This window comes from Bubalus bubalis, chromosome 9 (assembly GCF_019923935.1).
Source record: "Bubalus bubalis isolate 160015118507 breed Murrah chromosome 9, NDDB_SH_1, whole genome shotgun sequence".
NCBI lineage: Eukaryota > Metazoa > Chordata > Mammalia > Artiodactyla > Bovidae > Bubalus > Bubalus bubalis.
This window is the reverse complement of record NC_059165.1, coordinates 104,054,230-104,071,004: the sequence shown is the minus strand read 5'-3', so window position 1 is coordinate 104,071,004 and position 16,775 is coordinate 104,054,230. Positions and strand designations below refer to the sequence as shown.

General features: G+C 48.1%; 1 protein-coding gene across 3 annotated transcripts in view; it reads right to left on the bottom strand.

Moving 5' to 3' along the window:
- The window catches only part of NWD1 (NACHT and WD repeat domain containing 1), an 81,454-nt gene extending 64,910 nt beyond the window's left edge, over positions 1-16,544 (bottom strand). The window contains exons 1-4 of one of the 3 annotated variants that reach the window (XM_025293777.3): positions 16,047-16,544; positions 14,597-14,730; positions 8,912-8,997; positions 6,370-6,486 (exon numbers count right to left, since the gene is read on the bottom strand). In XM_025293777.3, coding sequence (XP_025149562.3) covers positions 6,370-6,486; positions 8,912-8,995 — 201 coding nt within the window. In that variant the 5' untranslated portion in view covers positions 8,996-8,997; positions 14,597-14,730; positions 16,047-16,544. The remainder of the gene's footprint in view (positions 1-6,369; positions 6,487-8,911; positions 8,998-14,596; positions 14,731-16,046) is intronic. The other 2 variants (XM_006057865.4, XM_006057866.4) reach the window with 2 other exon arrangements.
- Positions 16,545-16,775: the final 231 nt, after the last annotated feature.

Sequence of the window (16,775 nt, the reverse complement as noted above, 5' to 3'; positions counted from 1 at the left end):
CAAACAACTAATCTCAAAAATATACAAGCAACTCCTGCAGCTCAATTCCATAAAAATAAACAACCCAATCAAAAATGGGCCAAAGAACTAAATAGACATTTCTTCAAAGAAGACATACAGATAGCTAACAAACACATGAAAAGATGCTCAACATCACTCATTATCAGAGAAATGCAAATCAAAACCACAATGAGGTACCATTTCATGCCAGTCAGAATGGCTGCTATCCAAAAGTCTACAAGCAATAAATGCTGGAAAGGGTGTGGAGAAAAGGGAACCCTCTTACACTGTTGGGGGGAATGCAAACTAGTATAGCCACTATGGAGAACAGTGTGGAGATTCCTTTAAAAACTGGAAATAGAACTGCCTTGTGACCCAGCAATCCCACTGCTGGGCACACACACTGAGGAAACCAGAAAGGAAAGAGACACGGGTACCCCAGTGTTCATCACAGCACTGTTTATAATAGCCAGGACATGGAAGCAACCTAGATGCCCATCAGCAGATGAATGGATAAGAAAGCTGTGGTACATATACACAATGGAGTATTACTCAGCCATTAAAAAGAATACATTTGAATCAGTTCTAATGAGGTGGATGAAACTGGAGCCTATTATACAGAGTGAAGTTAGCCAGAAAGAAAAACACCAATACAGTATACTAACGCATATATATGGAATTTAGAAAGATGGTAACAATAACCCTGTATGCGAGACAGCAAAAGAGACACTGATGTATAGAATAGTCTTTTGGACTCTGTGGGAGAGGGAGAGGGTGGGATGATTTGGGAGCATGGCATTGAAACATGTATAATATCATATATGAAACGAATCGCCAGTCCAGGTTCGATGCAGGATACAGGGTGCTTGGGGCTGGTGCACTGGGATGACCCAGAGGGATGGTATGGGGAGGGAGGAGGGAGGGGGGTTCAGGATTGGGGAACATATGTACACCCTTGGCGGTTCATGTTGATTTATGGCAAAACCAATACAATATTGTAAAGTAATTAGCCTCCAATTAAAAAAAAAAAAGTCCTTCCAGGCTTCCCTGGTGGCTCAGTGGTAAAAAATCCGCCTGGCAATGCAAGAGACATGGGTTCGATCCCTGGTTGGAGAAGATTCCACATGCCTCCAGGCAACTAAGCCTGCGCACTGCGACTACCGAGCCCACGTGTTGCAACTGCTGAAACCCTCGTGCCCTGGAGACCCTGCTCTGCGATAAGAGAAGCCACTGCCATGAGAAGCCGGTGAGTAGCTTCTCAGAGAGTAGCCCCTGCTCGCTGCAACTAGAGAAAGCCCTCATGCAGCAACAAAGACCCAGAGCAACCAAAACTAAACTAATTAAAATTAAAAAAAAAAGAGCTGATCTGGAAAGGGAGATGGTGAGATCTCCATGCAGAATATCTTCCCTGAATATATATATTGAGCCAAACCCATGACAGGTGCTCAGCAGACAGCAGTGACCGAGACAGTGCTGGGCCCTGCCTTGCTGGACCTTGAGTCTTAACAGGGGAAACAGGCTTCAGTCTGAGAAGCGCACCAGTGTCAGTATTTCAGCTGTCATCGTCCTAAGAGAAAAAGGCAATTAGGTCACACGAGGGCCGTGGAGTCAGAGAAATTCCCCTGAGGGAGTGAGGATCAAGCTACAGAATAAGACACGAGAAGGAATGCCCCTGGCAGACTGCTTGCAGGGGGAACAGTGCATGCAAAGGCCCTGGGATATACTGTGTGGGAAAGACAGGGTCTACAGGACCAACAGGGAAGGGGCAGTAAAGGGGGATAAGGCCATCCCCTGGGACGATTTTGCAGGGCTTGCATAGAACCTAAGATTTGGGTCTTATTGCAAGAATAGAGGAGGCCCTCTTTCCACCTTCAGCATGCATGAAGAAAGTGCAAACTGGAATTCAAGAGAATTAGGCTGGAGAAGGCCTAGGACAGTGGACCCCAAGTCTTGAATTTCTTCATTATGTAAAATGGAAGCAATCAACCCTCCCTTCTTCATTGGGACATACCAGAATATTCCAGGGGGTGTGTACCTGGGAATCTGTGATGATGGTGTAATGGAGCAGGACCCTAGGGGACAGACCCCTCCCCCATATCCTCACCTTTAGCTCTGCCCTGAAATACATAGAAAACAGTATCTGATGCACATTTCCTGAGTTGTCTTGCAAAAAAAGAAAGTGTGAGTTGCTCAGCTGTGTCCAGCTCTTTGCAACCCTATGGACTGTAGCCCACCAGGCTCCTCTGTTCATGGGATTCTCCAGGCAAGAATACTGGAGTGGGTTGCCATTCCCTTCTCCAGGGGATCTTCCCAACTCAGGGACTAAACCCAAGTCTCCTGCATTGCAGGTGGATTCTTAACTGTATAAGCCACCAGGAAAGCCCAGTGTGAAAACCCTCACCAAATGGAAGAAATTCACTTCGTGATGATCATGAACACATAGCCCCCAGACCCATGGCACCTAAGGACTGGTAATGTTAACCCCTGTGATACCACCCTGTTACCTCATCATCAACCAACCAGAGAATTGTGCGAGTTGATCCCATACCCTGCAACTCTACTCCCTCACCTGGCCTTTAAAAATGCTTTCCTGAAAGTCATCTGGGAGTTCAGGGGTTTTGAGCACTAGCTGCCCTGAACTCCTTGTTTGGTACCTGCAGTCAACGCTGTGCTTTACTCCATGACAACTCGATGTTGGTAGATTGGTTTTATTCTGCATGGGCTTGTGGATCCAAGTTTGGTTTGGTAACAACAAGGTGTTGAAGAGGATCCCACTCTCCAACTGCCTTTCTTGAAGGCAGAGCCTTGGACGAGCAAGAGGAGTTGGAAAAGATGCAGCCAGCCAACCACAAACCAGAGCTCTCAGGAAGGAGACAGAAGACACAAGATGCTCCTGTTTGTGGGACCAGAGCAACAGGAATGGGAGGAGCTTGAAAGAAGCTCAAGTTGCCACCACCAGGAGCAACTCTCTGGAGATGCTGGAGTTGCAGGAGGCCCGAGAGACCCAGAGCTTCTAGAAGGAAGTGCCATGGGGAGGTGTCCCCTGCCACACTGCCTAATGACTTATTTACCAGAGAGATGCCTCTCCAAGGGCCTCCACTGCATCTCTGAGTTTTGCGGAAAGCCCCCTAAAGCAGAGCCACCGAAGGAGAATGAAGCCGTGACTCTCAAGAGTTAGAGGGTAGACACCTGTTTCAGGAGAAACACAGGAAGTGGCTAAAGGTCAGCTTGCGGCCCAAGGAACGCTTCCGGAAGGATATGCGAGGGAAGCTCCGAGATCACCCTCCCTCCCGTCCACCATCCCCCATGCCACCTGGAAGCTGTGTTGCGCTTTTGGCTGCCTGCAATTTCGGTTGCAAAATGGAAGTCCTCCTGGAGTTCCTTTTCTCCCCATCTCCCTTTTTTTCTTTACGAAACTTTTGCCTTTTCTTTTTTTCTTTGAAACACAACAAAACGATCAATCATCAGTCTCAATCATCAGCAAAAGCAGAAAACTAGGGGAAAAAATCGCAAAGGAGATACATAAGTCAGAGGATTTTGTTGTTGTTGCTTAATCACTCAGTTGTGTCCTATTCCTTGTGACCCCATGGACTGTAGCCCTCCAGGCTTCTCTGTCCGTGGGATTTCCCAGGCAAGCATACTGGAGTGGGTTGCCATTTCCTTCTCCAGGGGATCTTCCAAACTTATGGATTAAAGTCACATCTCTTGCATTGGCAGGCAGATTCTTTACCACTGAGTCACAAGGGAAGCAACTCAGAGGGCAGAGCCTTTAAAATATTAGACTGTATCTTAAAGCAATAATAATTAAAATAGGGAGCCATACTCAATACTTGGCAACACATTTTTAAGGGAAAAGAATCTGAAAAAGTTTATACATATATATGCATTTGTACTCAGTCGCTTCAGTCGTGTCTGACTCTTTTCATCTCTTGGAAATACACCTGCCAAGCTCCTCTGTCCATGGGATATTTCAAGCAAGAATAGTGGAATGAGTTGCCACTTCTTCAAGGCTCCAGGGAATCTTCCCCACCCAGGGATCAAACCTATGCCTCCTGTGTCTCCTGCATTGCAGATGGATTCTTTACCTGCTGAGCCGTTATGGATGTATGTAACTGAATCACTTAGCTATACACTTGAAACCAACACAAGTTGAAAATCAGCTATAAAATAAAAATAATAAAGAATTCAATGAAAAATAAAGACATGAAATCAAGTGATTCAAACCTCCAGTTATAAGATAAGTAAGTCCTGGGGATGTAGTGTACAGCATGGTGACTGCAGTTAACACCGCTGTAGGGCATATTTGAAAATTGCTAAGAAAGTAAACCCTAGACATTCTCATCACTAGGGAAACCATTTCCCTTTTTCATATCTATATGAGCAGCTGGGTGTCAACTAATATTATTTAATAATCATTTCACAATAAGTGTAAATCAAGTCATTATGTTGTATACTTTAAACCCATACAGTGCTGGATGTCAGTTACAGCTCAACAAAACAGGAAAGAAAAAAGAACTGATGTCAACCTACAAAGAAAAGTATAGGAGGAAAGCATGAAAACACAGTGGTAACTGTACAGATAAAACTTAATACATAGTAAAGCTTTTCGCATCTGCCACCCAAATCTTAGTTTGTTTTTTTTTTTTAAGGAGACGTAATCTCTAAAGGAGATCGGTCCTGGGTGTTCTTTGGAAGGACTGATGTTGAAGCTGAAACTCCAATACTTTGGCCACCTCATGCGAAGAGTTGACTCACTGGAAAAGACTCTGATGCTGGGAGGGATTGGGGGCAGGAGGAGAAGGGGACGACAGAGGACGAGATGGCTGGATGGCATCACTGACTCGATGGACCTGAGTTTGGGTGAACTCTGGGAGTTGGTGATGGACAGGGAGGCCTGGCGTGCTGCAATTCATGGGGTTGCAAGGAGTCGGACACGACTGAGCGACTGAACTGAACTGAACTAATCTCTAAAGCAGCACTAGACCTTTCAGCAACCCTGGAAGTGTTCATATCCATGCTGTCCAACACGGCGGCCACTTGACACATGCGGCCACTGAGCCACTGGAATGCGGCTGGTGCAACTGAGGAACTGAAGTTTTAATTCTGCCTGATATTAATCGATTTAAATCACCACATGTGGTTTGTGGCTACTACACTGGGCAGCGGGCTTCCCAGGTGGCATTAGTGGTAAAGAACCTGCCGGCTGAGGCAGGAGACATAAAAGACATGGATTTGATCCCTAGGTCGGGAAGATCCCCTGGAGAGGACGGGCACAGCAATCCACTCCAGTATTCTTGCCTGGAGAGTCCCATGGACAGAGGAGCCTGGTGGGCTACAATCCATAGGGTTGCAAAGAGTCGAACACCACTGAAGCGACTTAGCATGCATGCACGCACACTGACTGGGCAGGGCAATTTTAAGGCCAAATGGGCTTCATTTATTTGTCTTTATTTCCCTAGAAAACAGCTTTTATAAACCTTCTTTTACTTGCTATATGCATATCTCCAGAAGTTTTTTGGGGGAGCTGCTCAAAGCTTGTTTTTAATTAAGGTGTATTGGGCAAAGATAGTTTCTTGACTTTTTCTCTCTTTACTTTCTAGGACAGGTTTAAGCAAACTTTCCATCAAGGGCCAAATAAAGGCTTGTGCCAATAAAGGTTTGTTTACAAAAACAAGTAGAAGACCGGATTTGCCCCATGGGCTGTGGTTTGCTGATCCCTGCTCTAGGATTTAAGAGCCAAAATTCTCTAGTTCTTGATATATTTGAAACTTGGTGATGTAATAAATCAAAGTTTTGGAATCTCATATGCTGATTATAACTTAAACCATTAATTGTGAGCTGGAGACTGTTCTGGTATCAGAGAGAGTTTAGTTGGGGAGGAGAGAAGACCCTGGTTAGTCTCGCCTAGGATCAGAAGAAGTTAGCTCCTGAGGCACGCTCAAAAAAGGGACACAGAGATTGCTCCCAATAACACAGGGCATATGGGAGAAAAAAAATTTGCATACCCTGTAGATTTTCACCTTCTCTATGGTTTTCTAGGATCTAAAAGTCCCCCAAACAAAGCTCATGATGTAGGAAAGCTTGGAGCAAATTCTAAGATGCCTTTGGGCTTCAGCATTCAGCACTCTGCTCTGCCACTCACCTGCTGCTTCCACTTGACTGCTACTGTCTGGATTCTGGCTAGCTCTCCAGAAAAATGGGTGCTGTGATCAATTAGCAATGTCTGCCATGGGCACGCTATGAAGATTGAGCATGATAGCAGACATGCCACCCACTTCCCTCCATTGAGGGGTTTGGTCTAGAAAAAGGGCCATATCCTGGGGCTAGAATGAGAAGTAAGAGTTAATCTCTCCCTCCCAAGAGACTCACAACAAAAGCTGGCCCTATGGATGTTTTCTGACACCGGTCAAGCTCCTCCAAGCAGAGTTCTGTGGTCATGTGGTTCGTGGCCTCAGTGTTCCGAATACCCCACCTCAGGTCAACCACCTGGAAATGACAAGCATGGGTTTGTCAGGAAAATGGCAGGATGAGTGATGTTTTTCAATTCCTTTTGATAAAGGCATAAAGTTTCTTTCAGTCATTTTTTATTTAAATGGCAACCCACTCCAGTGTTCTTGCCTGGAGAATCCCAGGGACGGCGGAGCCTGGTGGGCTGACGTCTATGGGGTCGCACAGAGTTGGACACGACTGAAGCGACTTAGCAGCAGCATGCAGCATGCCAGATCTTAGTTCCTGGACCAGATATCCAACCCTGGCCCCCTGCCTTGGGAGCTCGGAGTCTTAGCCACTGGACCACCAGAGAAGGCCCTCTTTCAGTAATTTGAAAACCTTTCCTCAAAGATGGATGTCTGGATTAAAAGAACTTGAATGATACCCATAATCCCAGTGTAATCATGAGAAAAATATCAGACAGACCCAAATTGGAGGTATGCCGCAGGACTCCCAGGCAATCTTCCCCACAACTGTACTGCTCATGAGCACGAAGGAGAAGACCAAGGAGCTGTCCCAGCCACAGGAGACTGGGGAGCTGGGACAACTCAATGTAAGAGTTCCTTGGCCTTCTAAATGTAACCGAGTTCTCCAGCCAGAAAGGAGACACAGATGGTGTTAGTCTGAAAGTCTGGAGGCTGCTTAAAGGCAATGTACCAATGTCCATTTCTTAGTCATAACAAACATGCTCCGGTAATAGAAGATGTTCACAACAGGGGGAAAAGTGAGTGGGTGGGGGCATATGGAGACTCTATCCTACAGGCAATTTTCCTGCAAATCTGAATTCCAAACCCAAACGTTTACTTAAAAATATTTTAAAACATTTTTAAAGAACTTGGGCATTTTCAAACTGTTCCTTTTTAAACAAGGACATGTCCACCCTTGTTTGCAGAGCTTTCTTTGCAAAGGAGGGTTTTCGCTTGGCCAGAATCAGACGTGGCAAATGTCCTAGGAAACTGCACGCTTTTGGTCCATTTTGGCCCACTGGCCGGAGGTGGGGCTGAGTAGAATGGTTTAATTCAAGCAGTGAAGCTGCCCAGGCAGAAAGCTGGGATGAGGAGAGAGTGGGTGGGACTCAGAACAGGCCATGTCTCCCTCAATTCTTTTGTCCAGAGAGAAGGACATAAAATTCCTAATAAACTACAGCATGGGGTAAAAGGACTACAGTACCGGATGTGGCTGGAGGAGGAAAGGGAAAAGGAAAAAGGCTCAGCCACTGGGCCCACACAAGAAACTCCATCTCTCCAGGCCACTGTCTCCCAGCCTGCGTCTTGAGGGTGTTTATTGCCTTAGTCGCACATTAAGGGGACGCACAGGAGGCGTTTCATCAGTGCTCAGCACCTATGTCTTCCTATTAGTGTCTCTGCCATTGAATCACGTCTCATGATCAGTGAGGGCCTCTTTCTTAGTAATGTAGAGGGACTTTCCTGGTGGTCCAGTGGCTAGGCTCTCTGGATAACTGTTGTAAATGGCAAAGAGATAGCATCAACTGAGGCTGAGACTCCAAAGATGGTTTATCAGTTTCCGCTTAGAAACATGCAGCCGTCTACATCCCCACCCGGGGATTGGTGCCCTCCATCTAGGGCCCATGGTGACTGCCCAGCTGGTGCACGTCTCACATGCATACCCCCCCAAATATCCCACAGCCCTTATAGATACCCCGTAAAGCTGTTCCAGTGTCAGGAGGGCTGGAGGACAGGACAAAGCAACGATGAAAGTGACATGCAAGGATTCCCTGGTGGCTCAGGGGTAAAGAATCAGCCTGCCAATGCAGGAGACACAGGTTTGACCCCTGACCCAGGAAGATCCCGCATGCCGCAGAGCAACTCACCCCTTGAACCAGAACTACTGAGCCAGCGCTCTAGAGCCTGGGAACCACAGCTGCTGAAGCCCACATGTTCTAGAGCCCGTGCTCCACAGCAAGAGAAGCCTGCGTCATCCATCACACCCACAGCCTCCACCATCATTTTGTAAAGTATTTTTTCTTATTGATTTACTTATTTGGCTGTGCTAGGTCTAGGGGTGGCATGTGAGCTCTTAGTTGCAGCATATGGGGTCTAATTCCCTGACCAGCGATCGAACCTGGGTCCCCTGCATTGGGAGCAACGAAGAGTAGCCCCTGCTCTCTGCAACTAGAGAAAGCCCATGTACAGCAACGAAGACCCAGCACAGCCAAAAAGAAAAAGAAAGTAAATCTTTTTTTTTTTTTAAAGTGGCATGCCCAAGGAGCAGAGTTGCAAGGCATCCACTCCCAGTACTTTGGCACACCACCTGGGTTGGCTGCAGTGCCCATGGCCACGACCTCTCCGCCTGCCTTCTTCAGAGGACTTTCATCTGTAGTTCTGGTGTGGAGCCCCTCTGAGCAAGGAGCCCGTATGCCTGCCTGGGTTGCTGAGACAGTGAGGGGCGGGGCAGCAGTTACCTCGAACATCAGGCCGTGCTTCTGGCAGAAGGTCTGTACTTCGGGGTAGGCGGTGCTCTGGAGGGCTTCCCTCTCTGTGTCCATATCTGCAAGGAACGGCATGGAGGCTAGGAACTGGACAAACTCAGAACTCGTCCCTGCCTCACAGCTCTGCTTTTAGCCTCAGGTGCTCTTACAAAGGAAAGCTATGATAAACCTAGTGTGTGTGCTTAGTCACTCTAGTCGTGTCTGACTCTGTGTGACCCTATGGACCAAAGCCTAGCCTTCTAGGCTGCTCTGTCCATGGTGATTCTCCAGGCAAGAATACTGGAGTGGATTGCCATGCCCTTCTTCAGGGGACCTTCCCAACCCAGGGAGGGAACCTGCGTCTCTTACATATCCTGCATCGGCAGGTGTGTTTTTTACCACTGGCACCAACAAACCTATACAGTGTATTAAAAAGCAAAGACACCAGTTTGCCAACAAAGGTCTGTATAGTCAAGGCTATATTCTTTCCAGTAATCATGTACAGATGTGAGAGTTGGACCATAAAGAAGGCTGAGCACCGAAGAATTGATGCTTTTGAATTGTGCTGGAGAAGGCTTTTGAGAGTCCCTTGGACTGCAAGGAGATCCAACCAGCCAATCCTAAAGGGAATCAACACTGAATACTCATCGGAAGGACTGATGCTGAAGCTGAAGCTCCAATACTTTGGCCACCTGATGCAAAGAGCTGACTTGCTGGAAAAGACCCTGATGCTGGGAAAGATCAAGAAGGACAAAAGGGCGACAGAGGATGAGATGGTTGGAAGGATCCATCACTGACTCAATGGACATGAACTTGGGCAAACTCCAGGAGATGGTGAGGGACAGGGAGGCCTGACATGCTGCCGTCCATGGGGTTGCAAAGAGTCGGACATGACTTGGTGACTGAACAACAACAACTCTTACAAAGGCTAGGACTGTTCATGAAAAATCGAAAGCTACAAAAAATAGGAGGCATGCCAGAAAGACCAACTATGCCTGAGACTTTTCTAGTGTTAGTGCTAAAAATCCCACATCCCAGGAAACCCCTCAGACCCAGCTAACCAGTATGGTTGTTCGCCTTTGGTTAGGGTTGCTAGATAAAATACAGGACACCCCACTGATTTGCATTTCAGATAAGTAATGAGAAGCCTGGTAGCATAAGTGCAGCCCACTCCCTGAACTCCAGAATGTGCATTTCTGACAGGCCCTGTTGCATGTGTAACACAAATCACTTGTTAACATGAGTATGTCCCTCTCTGCACACTGGTGGTGGTGGATTACTCACTCAGTCGTGTCTGACTCTTTGTGACCCCATGGACTGCCAGGCTCTTCTGCCCGTGGGATTTCCCAGGCAAGAATACTGGACTGGGTCACTATTTCCTTCTCCGAGGGATTTTCCTGCCCCAGGGATCGAATCCACGTCTCCTACGTTGCAGGCAGTCTTCGCTGCATGCAGATTCTTTACTGCTGAGCCACCAGAGAAGCCGCTCTGCACACTGAGTGAGTGAGTGAAGTCGCTCAGTCATGTCTGACTCTTTGCGACCCCATAGACTATAGCCTACCAGGTTCCTCTGTCCATGGGATTTTTCCAGGCAAGAGTACTGGAGTGGGTTGCCATTTCCTTTCCCAGCTCTGCACACTATCTTATACTAAAACATCATTGGTTGTTTATTTCAAATGCAAATTGAGCTGGGTGTCCTGGTTTTGCTGGTTATGGTGGTGGTTTGGTTTCTTATTTTTGATAAATCTGGCAGCCCTGCCTAGGGTAAATCTGGATTCTACGATTATTTTCTACCACTTGCCTTCATTGTATGGCCTTGTGCCAAGCATCATGCTATCCTTGGTTTCCTCCTCTGTACAAAGGGGGTGATGCCTCTATTTTGCAGGGCTACAAGCTCCCGAAAGTCAAAAACCTCTGCTCTATCTAGGTCATTGCTAATCTTTCAGCACTCAACACAGGTACTCAATAAATGTTGATGGAACTGTTGCTGCTGCACCTGCTAGCGCAGGCACTGACCTTGTGCCAGTCTTGGACCTGTCTCCTACTCCCTTCCTGTGCCTGTCCTATGAATTCCACAGGTTACTTATATTTGTCCATAAAATGTCCACTGTGCAGTTACTTTATGTCCAAACACTACAAAGGCTCTCTGGTGGTCCAGTGATTAAGACACAGGTTCAATCCCTGGTCAGGGAACTAAGATCCTGTTTGCATGCGTGCTAAGTCACTTGAGTCAAGTCCAATTCTTTGCAACCCCATGGACTGTAGCTAGCCAGGCTCCTCTGTCTATGGGATTCTGCAGGCAAGAACGCTGAAGTGGGTTGCCATTTCCTCCTCGAAGGGATCTTCCTGACCCAGGGATAGAATCTGAATCTCTTATGTCTCCTGCAGTGGCAGGCAGATTCTTTACCACCCAGCAATGCCTGGGAAGCCCCAAGATCCCGCAAGACAAAAATGCCAAAAAAAAAAAAAAAAAACAAGCATCAAGGATACAATGGCAAACAATGCATATGTAGACAATGCAGTATGCTGGAGCTGGCCTCTGCTGTCCTGGGAGAGCTGATTGCTAAGTCATCAGGGATTTTGTTAAAACAGCCACTGTGAAAAATTAGCTTCTCAGGTGGCTCAGTGGTAAAGAACCCATGTGCTAATGCAGGAGACTCGGGTTCAATCCCTGGGTCAGGAAGATACCCTGGGGAAGGAAATGGCAACCCACTCCAGTATTCTTGCCTGGAGAATCCCACAGACGGAGGAGCCTGACCGGCTCCAGTCCATGGGATCGCAAAAGAGTCAGACATGACTTAACTAAATAACAATAACGTGAAAAATTAAACTATCTGAACTTAGGATGAAACACATGATAGTGAAAGTGGAGAATGCAAATACTCAAACCTCATCACTTCTGAACTATTTTACTACCCTTGACCATGGATTCTGCTCTTGAGTTTGTTTACAGCTATTGATTTTGCATTAGGGAAATATTCGAGGATGGTGAGCTACCCAACATATCTGGCTGCATGTTTATGAGGTCACCCAGGACAGCTTGAAATTGACCATGGTGGGAGAATTTACACCACAGAAATTGGCAGACAGTATGAATCAGGGGTTTTTGTTTTAATTTTCGAAGAACAGGTTATTAAGCCCTTGCTGGCACACACTGTGGACTCTGCTTTCATGGAGCTTATAGCCTGGCTGGAGGAGTCATGCATTAGATAAACAGATCAGTTGAATAACTACAGTTTCTGGGGCTTGGGGCTTTGTAGGTTCCTGGACCTATTGGAGCCCAGTGTGGGTGGGTGTGGGTGTGAGGTGAGAGTTACACCAGATAAAGTTGGGGAGTAAACCAGATCCTGTCATACAGAGCTTTGTAGCTGTGGGAAGACTCGGGCACTTTTTAAGCCTAGCTTAGAACATTCATCATTAATATTAGTTGTAGAATCATTTGCCACTGACAACAACTCTATCAAGTCAGGCTCTGAGGCTGACTTATAGGGGAGGAAGCAAAGGGTCAGGGAGGCTCTCCCTCACCAGTCCCTATGTGTGTGGGTCACTGGCCGGGCTGTGTTCACATCCAGGTCTCCTAGAGGATACTGTGAGCCATGCCCATTGGCCCTGGCACCCCCCGAGCTCCCAGTCCTGCCCTGTCCCTTACCTGAGACTGTAGAGCTGATGAAGATGGCCACGCTTCTGGATACAGGCGCTGGGAGGGGGCCTGCCTGACCGTGGAGAAGCCGCCGGCGGGTGCCTGGGCTGAGGGGGCTGCAGTTCATGCTGCCCACCCACCTGGACAGTCTTTCCCCAGGAAAGGGCCGGGGCCTCAGACACCTCACACCAGTGGCCAGATGGCCTTCCTAGGAGGCCAGCCGGGCAGGGCCATCTGCAGTGGGATACCTGTCTCACCCTCCTAGGTTTCTTGACCACCCGCAGCCTCTGTCACCTCCAGGGCCCCTGGGGAGATGAACCAGTGGCTCTTCACGGCTCCACTTGGTCTGCGAAAGCTAATGGGGAGAGATGTTGGACAGTGGCCTCCCAGCCGATATCCCTTGGATGTTGACTCCGCCAGGCACCCGAGCCTTTTCCCCCTCAACCAATAGCTCCTCGCCCCGGGAGCTCACCGGTAGCCACAGTAACTGCGGTTTCCTGGCACTCAGCTTTGGAGCCCAGGGACCAACCAGCCTCCCGAACACTGGGGTCCCCTGGGGCTCCATGAAAATTGAGCCCTGGCCCAGGTGTGCAGAGGGAGGCTGCGCGATGCTGGGAGCAGTGCCAAGTCCTGGCAGGGCAGGCAAGAAGGACAAACTCGGGGGAACCCCGATCCCATCCTGTGCTCACTGTGCCCTCCAGTGAAGTACGGGCACAGGTGTACTATTTAAGCCAGCGGTTCTCAACTGGGGACCATTTTGCACTCCCCCCCCAGGGGACACTTGCGATATCTGGAGACATTTTTGGTTGTCACGACTGGGGGAGAAGCTCTTGGCATCTAGAAGGTAGGGTCCAAGGATGCTGCCCAACACCCCACAAGGCAAAGGACAGGGCCTCCACGGAAAACCATCTGTCCCCAAATGTCAGCAGTGCTGAGAAACTGGGACACCAACTTTAAATCAACTCTAGCTGAATCTGCTTGCCTGCACGAGGTGTGGAACCTGAGGCCTGCTCTCCTTGAGAAGAAGGGAAATTAGCAAGTCTCCGGAGGGGCAGTTAAGGACCTACCCACCTGGAACTGACTGAGGGATTTCTCTCACGGCCTGGTGGTTAAGACTCCACGCTTATAATGCCGGGGTGCAAGTTAGATCCCTGATTGAGTAACATCCCATATGCCGGTCAAGGTCAAAAAAAAAAAGAAAGCAACCGAGGTGTGCTGTTTGAAATAATCAAATACACCATTTGAAACAGCATGGATGGAGCTTGAGGGCATTGCACTGAGTGAAACAAGCCAGAGAAGGATAACTGCTCCAAGACCTCACTTATATGTGAAATCCAAAAAGAGCCCAACTCAGGGACTTCCCTGGTGGTCCAGTGGTTAATAGTCCACCTTCCAAGGCAGGAGATGCAGGTTCGATCCCTGGTTAGGGAACTAAGAACCCACATGCTGCTGGGAAATGAAGCCCACGTGTCGCAACTGAACCTGCGTGCCCTGGAGCCTGTGCTGCCCAACAGAGAAGCCCACGTGTTGCAACAAAGACCCAGCACAAACAACTGCACAAAAGAAGCCCAACTCAGAACAGAGAGTAGAATGGTGGTTGCCAGGGACTGTAGGTGGGGAAATGGGGAGAGGTTGGCCAAGGGGTGCAAGCTTCCAGTTATGAGTCAGTCCAGGGATCTAATGTGTAGCGTGATGATCACAGTTAACAATACTGTGCAATGTTGTGTTACACACCTGAAGTTCCTAAGAGAGTTAAGTGTCCTCACCACAAAAATGAAATGGTAATTATGTGACACCTGTTGGCTAATGCTACCGTGGGTAGCCATCCTGAAGTGCATCATATGGACATGATACACCCTAAACTTACACAATGTTATATGTCGATTGTATTTCAATAAAGCCTGGGGAAAAATTAAAAAAAAAAGTGAGCAGGAAAAGACTTTCTCAGGATTTGGCCTTCCAGAAGATGCTTTGGTGACCTCACTCCTGCCTCACGCACCTCTCAGTGTTGACAAACCACAGATTGGAGGAATGGATACCTTGGTGTCCATGGGTTTGCTTGGAATGCTGACTCCTCCATTGCCTTCCTGGAGGACTTAAGCCAACAGCCTCTCTCCCGGGACATCAGCTGCCATCTTCTGGGAAATGGGAGTGAGAACCACTCCCGGGTGGGCTAGGGTGAGAAGAGGAGGCTCTCATCTCAGGAACAACATGCAAGGAAGAAAGCACAACGTGCCTGACAACCAAAATAAATACCCAAAGTTCCATGAGGAAGCAAATGTGAACAAGGCATTTGGGACAGAGGTATGTAAGTACCCGCCTCAGCTCAGCTCGTTGCTCTGCGATGACCTAGAGGGGTGGGAAGGAGAAGTGGGAGAGAGGCTCAGCAGGGAGGGTTTACATACATACATATGACTGATTCACTCCATTGTACAGCAGAAACTAACACAGCATTGTAAAGCAATGATACTCCAATCAAAAAAATAAAGAAAAAGGGACTTCCTTGGTGGGCCAGTGGTTAAGGCTCCATGCTCCTAATGCAGGGGGCTCAGGGTCTATCCTTGGTTGGGGAATGAAGATCCCACATCCCCCATGTGCGGTCAAAAAAATAAAAGAATAAAAATATGATATTATTTTCCAGTTGTTCATATATACTTTTCAAATGGCCCCACTTTACATACAGGCACTCAAGAAATAGTTTTACCTAACAGCCTGAACTTTTGCTCATCTTTTTCTTCTCTGCCCCAACTTCCCTTCCCTGCTTTGTCCATCCAGAAAGGCTTTGCTGTTCAGGGGTCCCCAGGACCACCTTAGCTTTGGAGGATTCCCTAGGAGGACTCGCAGGATTCACAAATGCTGTTTCACTCACCCTGACAGTTTATTACAACAAAAAGTTAAAGTGTTAGTTGCTCAGTCATGTCCAACTCTTTGCGACCCCATGGACTATAACCCTGCCAGGCTCCTCTGTTCATGGAATTCTCCAGGCAAGAATACTGGAGTGGGTTGCCATTTCCTTCTCCAGGGCATCTCTCTGACCCAGGGATTGAGCCCACATCTACTGCATCTCCTGGATTGACAAAGAGATTCTTTCCTACTGAGCCACCTGGGAAGCAGTTTCAGTTCAGTTCAGTCACTCAGTCATGTCCAATTCTCTGTGACCCCATGGACTGCAGCACACCAGGCTTCCCTGTCCATCACCAACTCCTGGAGCTTGCTCAAACTTAAGTCCCTTGAGTCGGTGATGACATCCAACCGTCTCATCCTCTGTTGTCCCCTTCTCCTCTGGTCTAATGCTGGCCAATTGGTCTCAGCCTTAGGGCCGTTGCATATGCCATACTTGAACTCCCATGCTGTACCTTTTCAAGTTATCCACATTCCACCTTAAACACCATTTCCTGAGAGGCTCTCTCTGACCATGCCACTACTCCTTGACCTCTCAAATTGCTCCCCGCCCCATCACCCTATTTTAATTCTCTGCACAGTACTCACCACCAGCTGATGTTTCTTCTTTGTTTACTGTTTGTTCCTCCTAAGAGAACGTGACGTCCGCGTCTGCCAAGGTCAGCCCGCCTGGCACATAGCAGGTGCTGAGTCCATAACTGTCCAATCAGTCAGCTCATCCACAGTTATCCATCTTTCTCAACTCCTGTTGGTCACATAAGGAGACAGCTAAGCAAGTCTGGATTCCCCAGGAAGGACAGAGGTTTGCCTTGGGGGCTCCAGCCTTCCTCCAGCTCCTGCTGGTGGTGAAAGGGCCAATTTAGAATCTTCTAGGGAAGTAGGCTGGAGAAGAAAATTTCCTGGGCTCGGCATTGCCTGAAAGGCATGCCCCCAGCAACCCTAGTAACTTTTGTCTAGGCACTTCACAGGTCTCTGCCAATTCCCCCAGCAACTAGGATAATAAAAGAAATTGTTTGGCTCTCCAGCCCTGGCTAGGCTGGGCACTTAGCCAGACTTGGCGGTTAACTGTTGTGTGCCGGCTAATGGGCTCATCCTAGCAGATGCCCTTTGTGGAGGGCAGTCCTCCCAACAACCTTGAGAGGCACACATCATAATCCCGTCCCACCAATGAGGAGTGTGTGTATTTGTCGCTCAGTCATGTCCGACTCTTTGTGACTCCGTTGACTATAGCCTGCCAGGCTCCTCGCTCCATGGGATTCTCCAGGCAAGAATACTGGAGTGGATTGCCATTCCCTTTCTCCAGGGGATCTTCCCGAC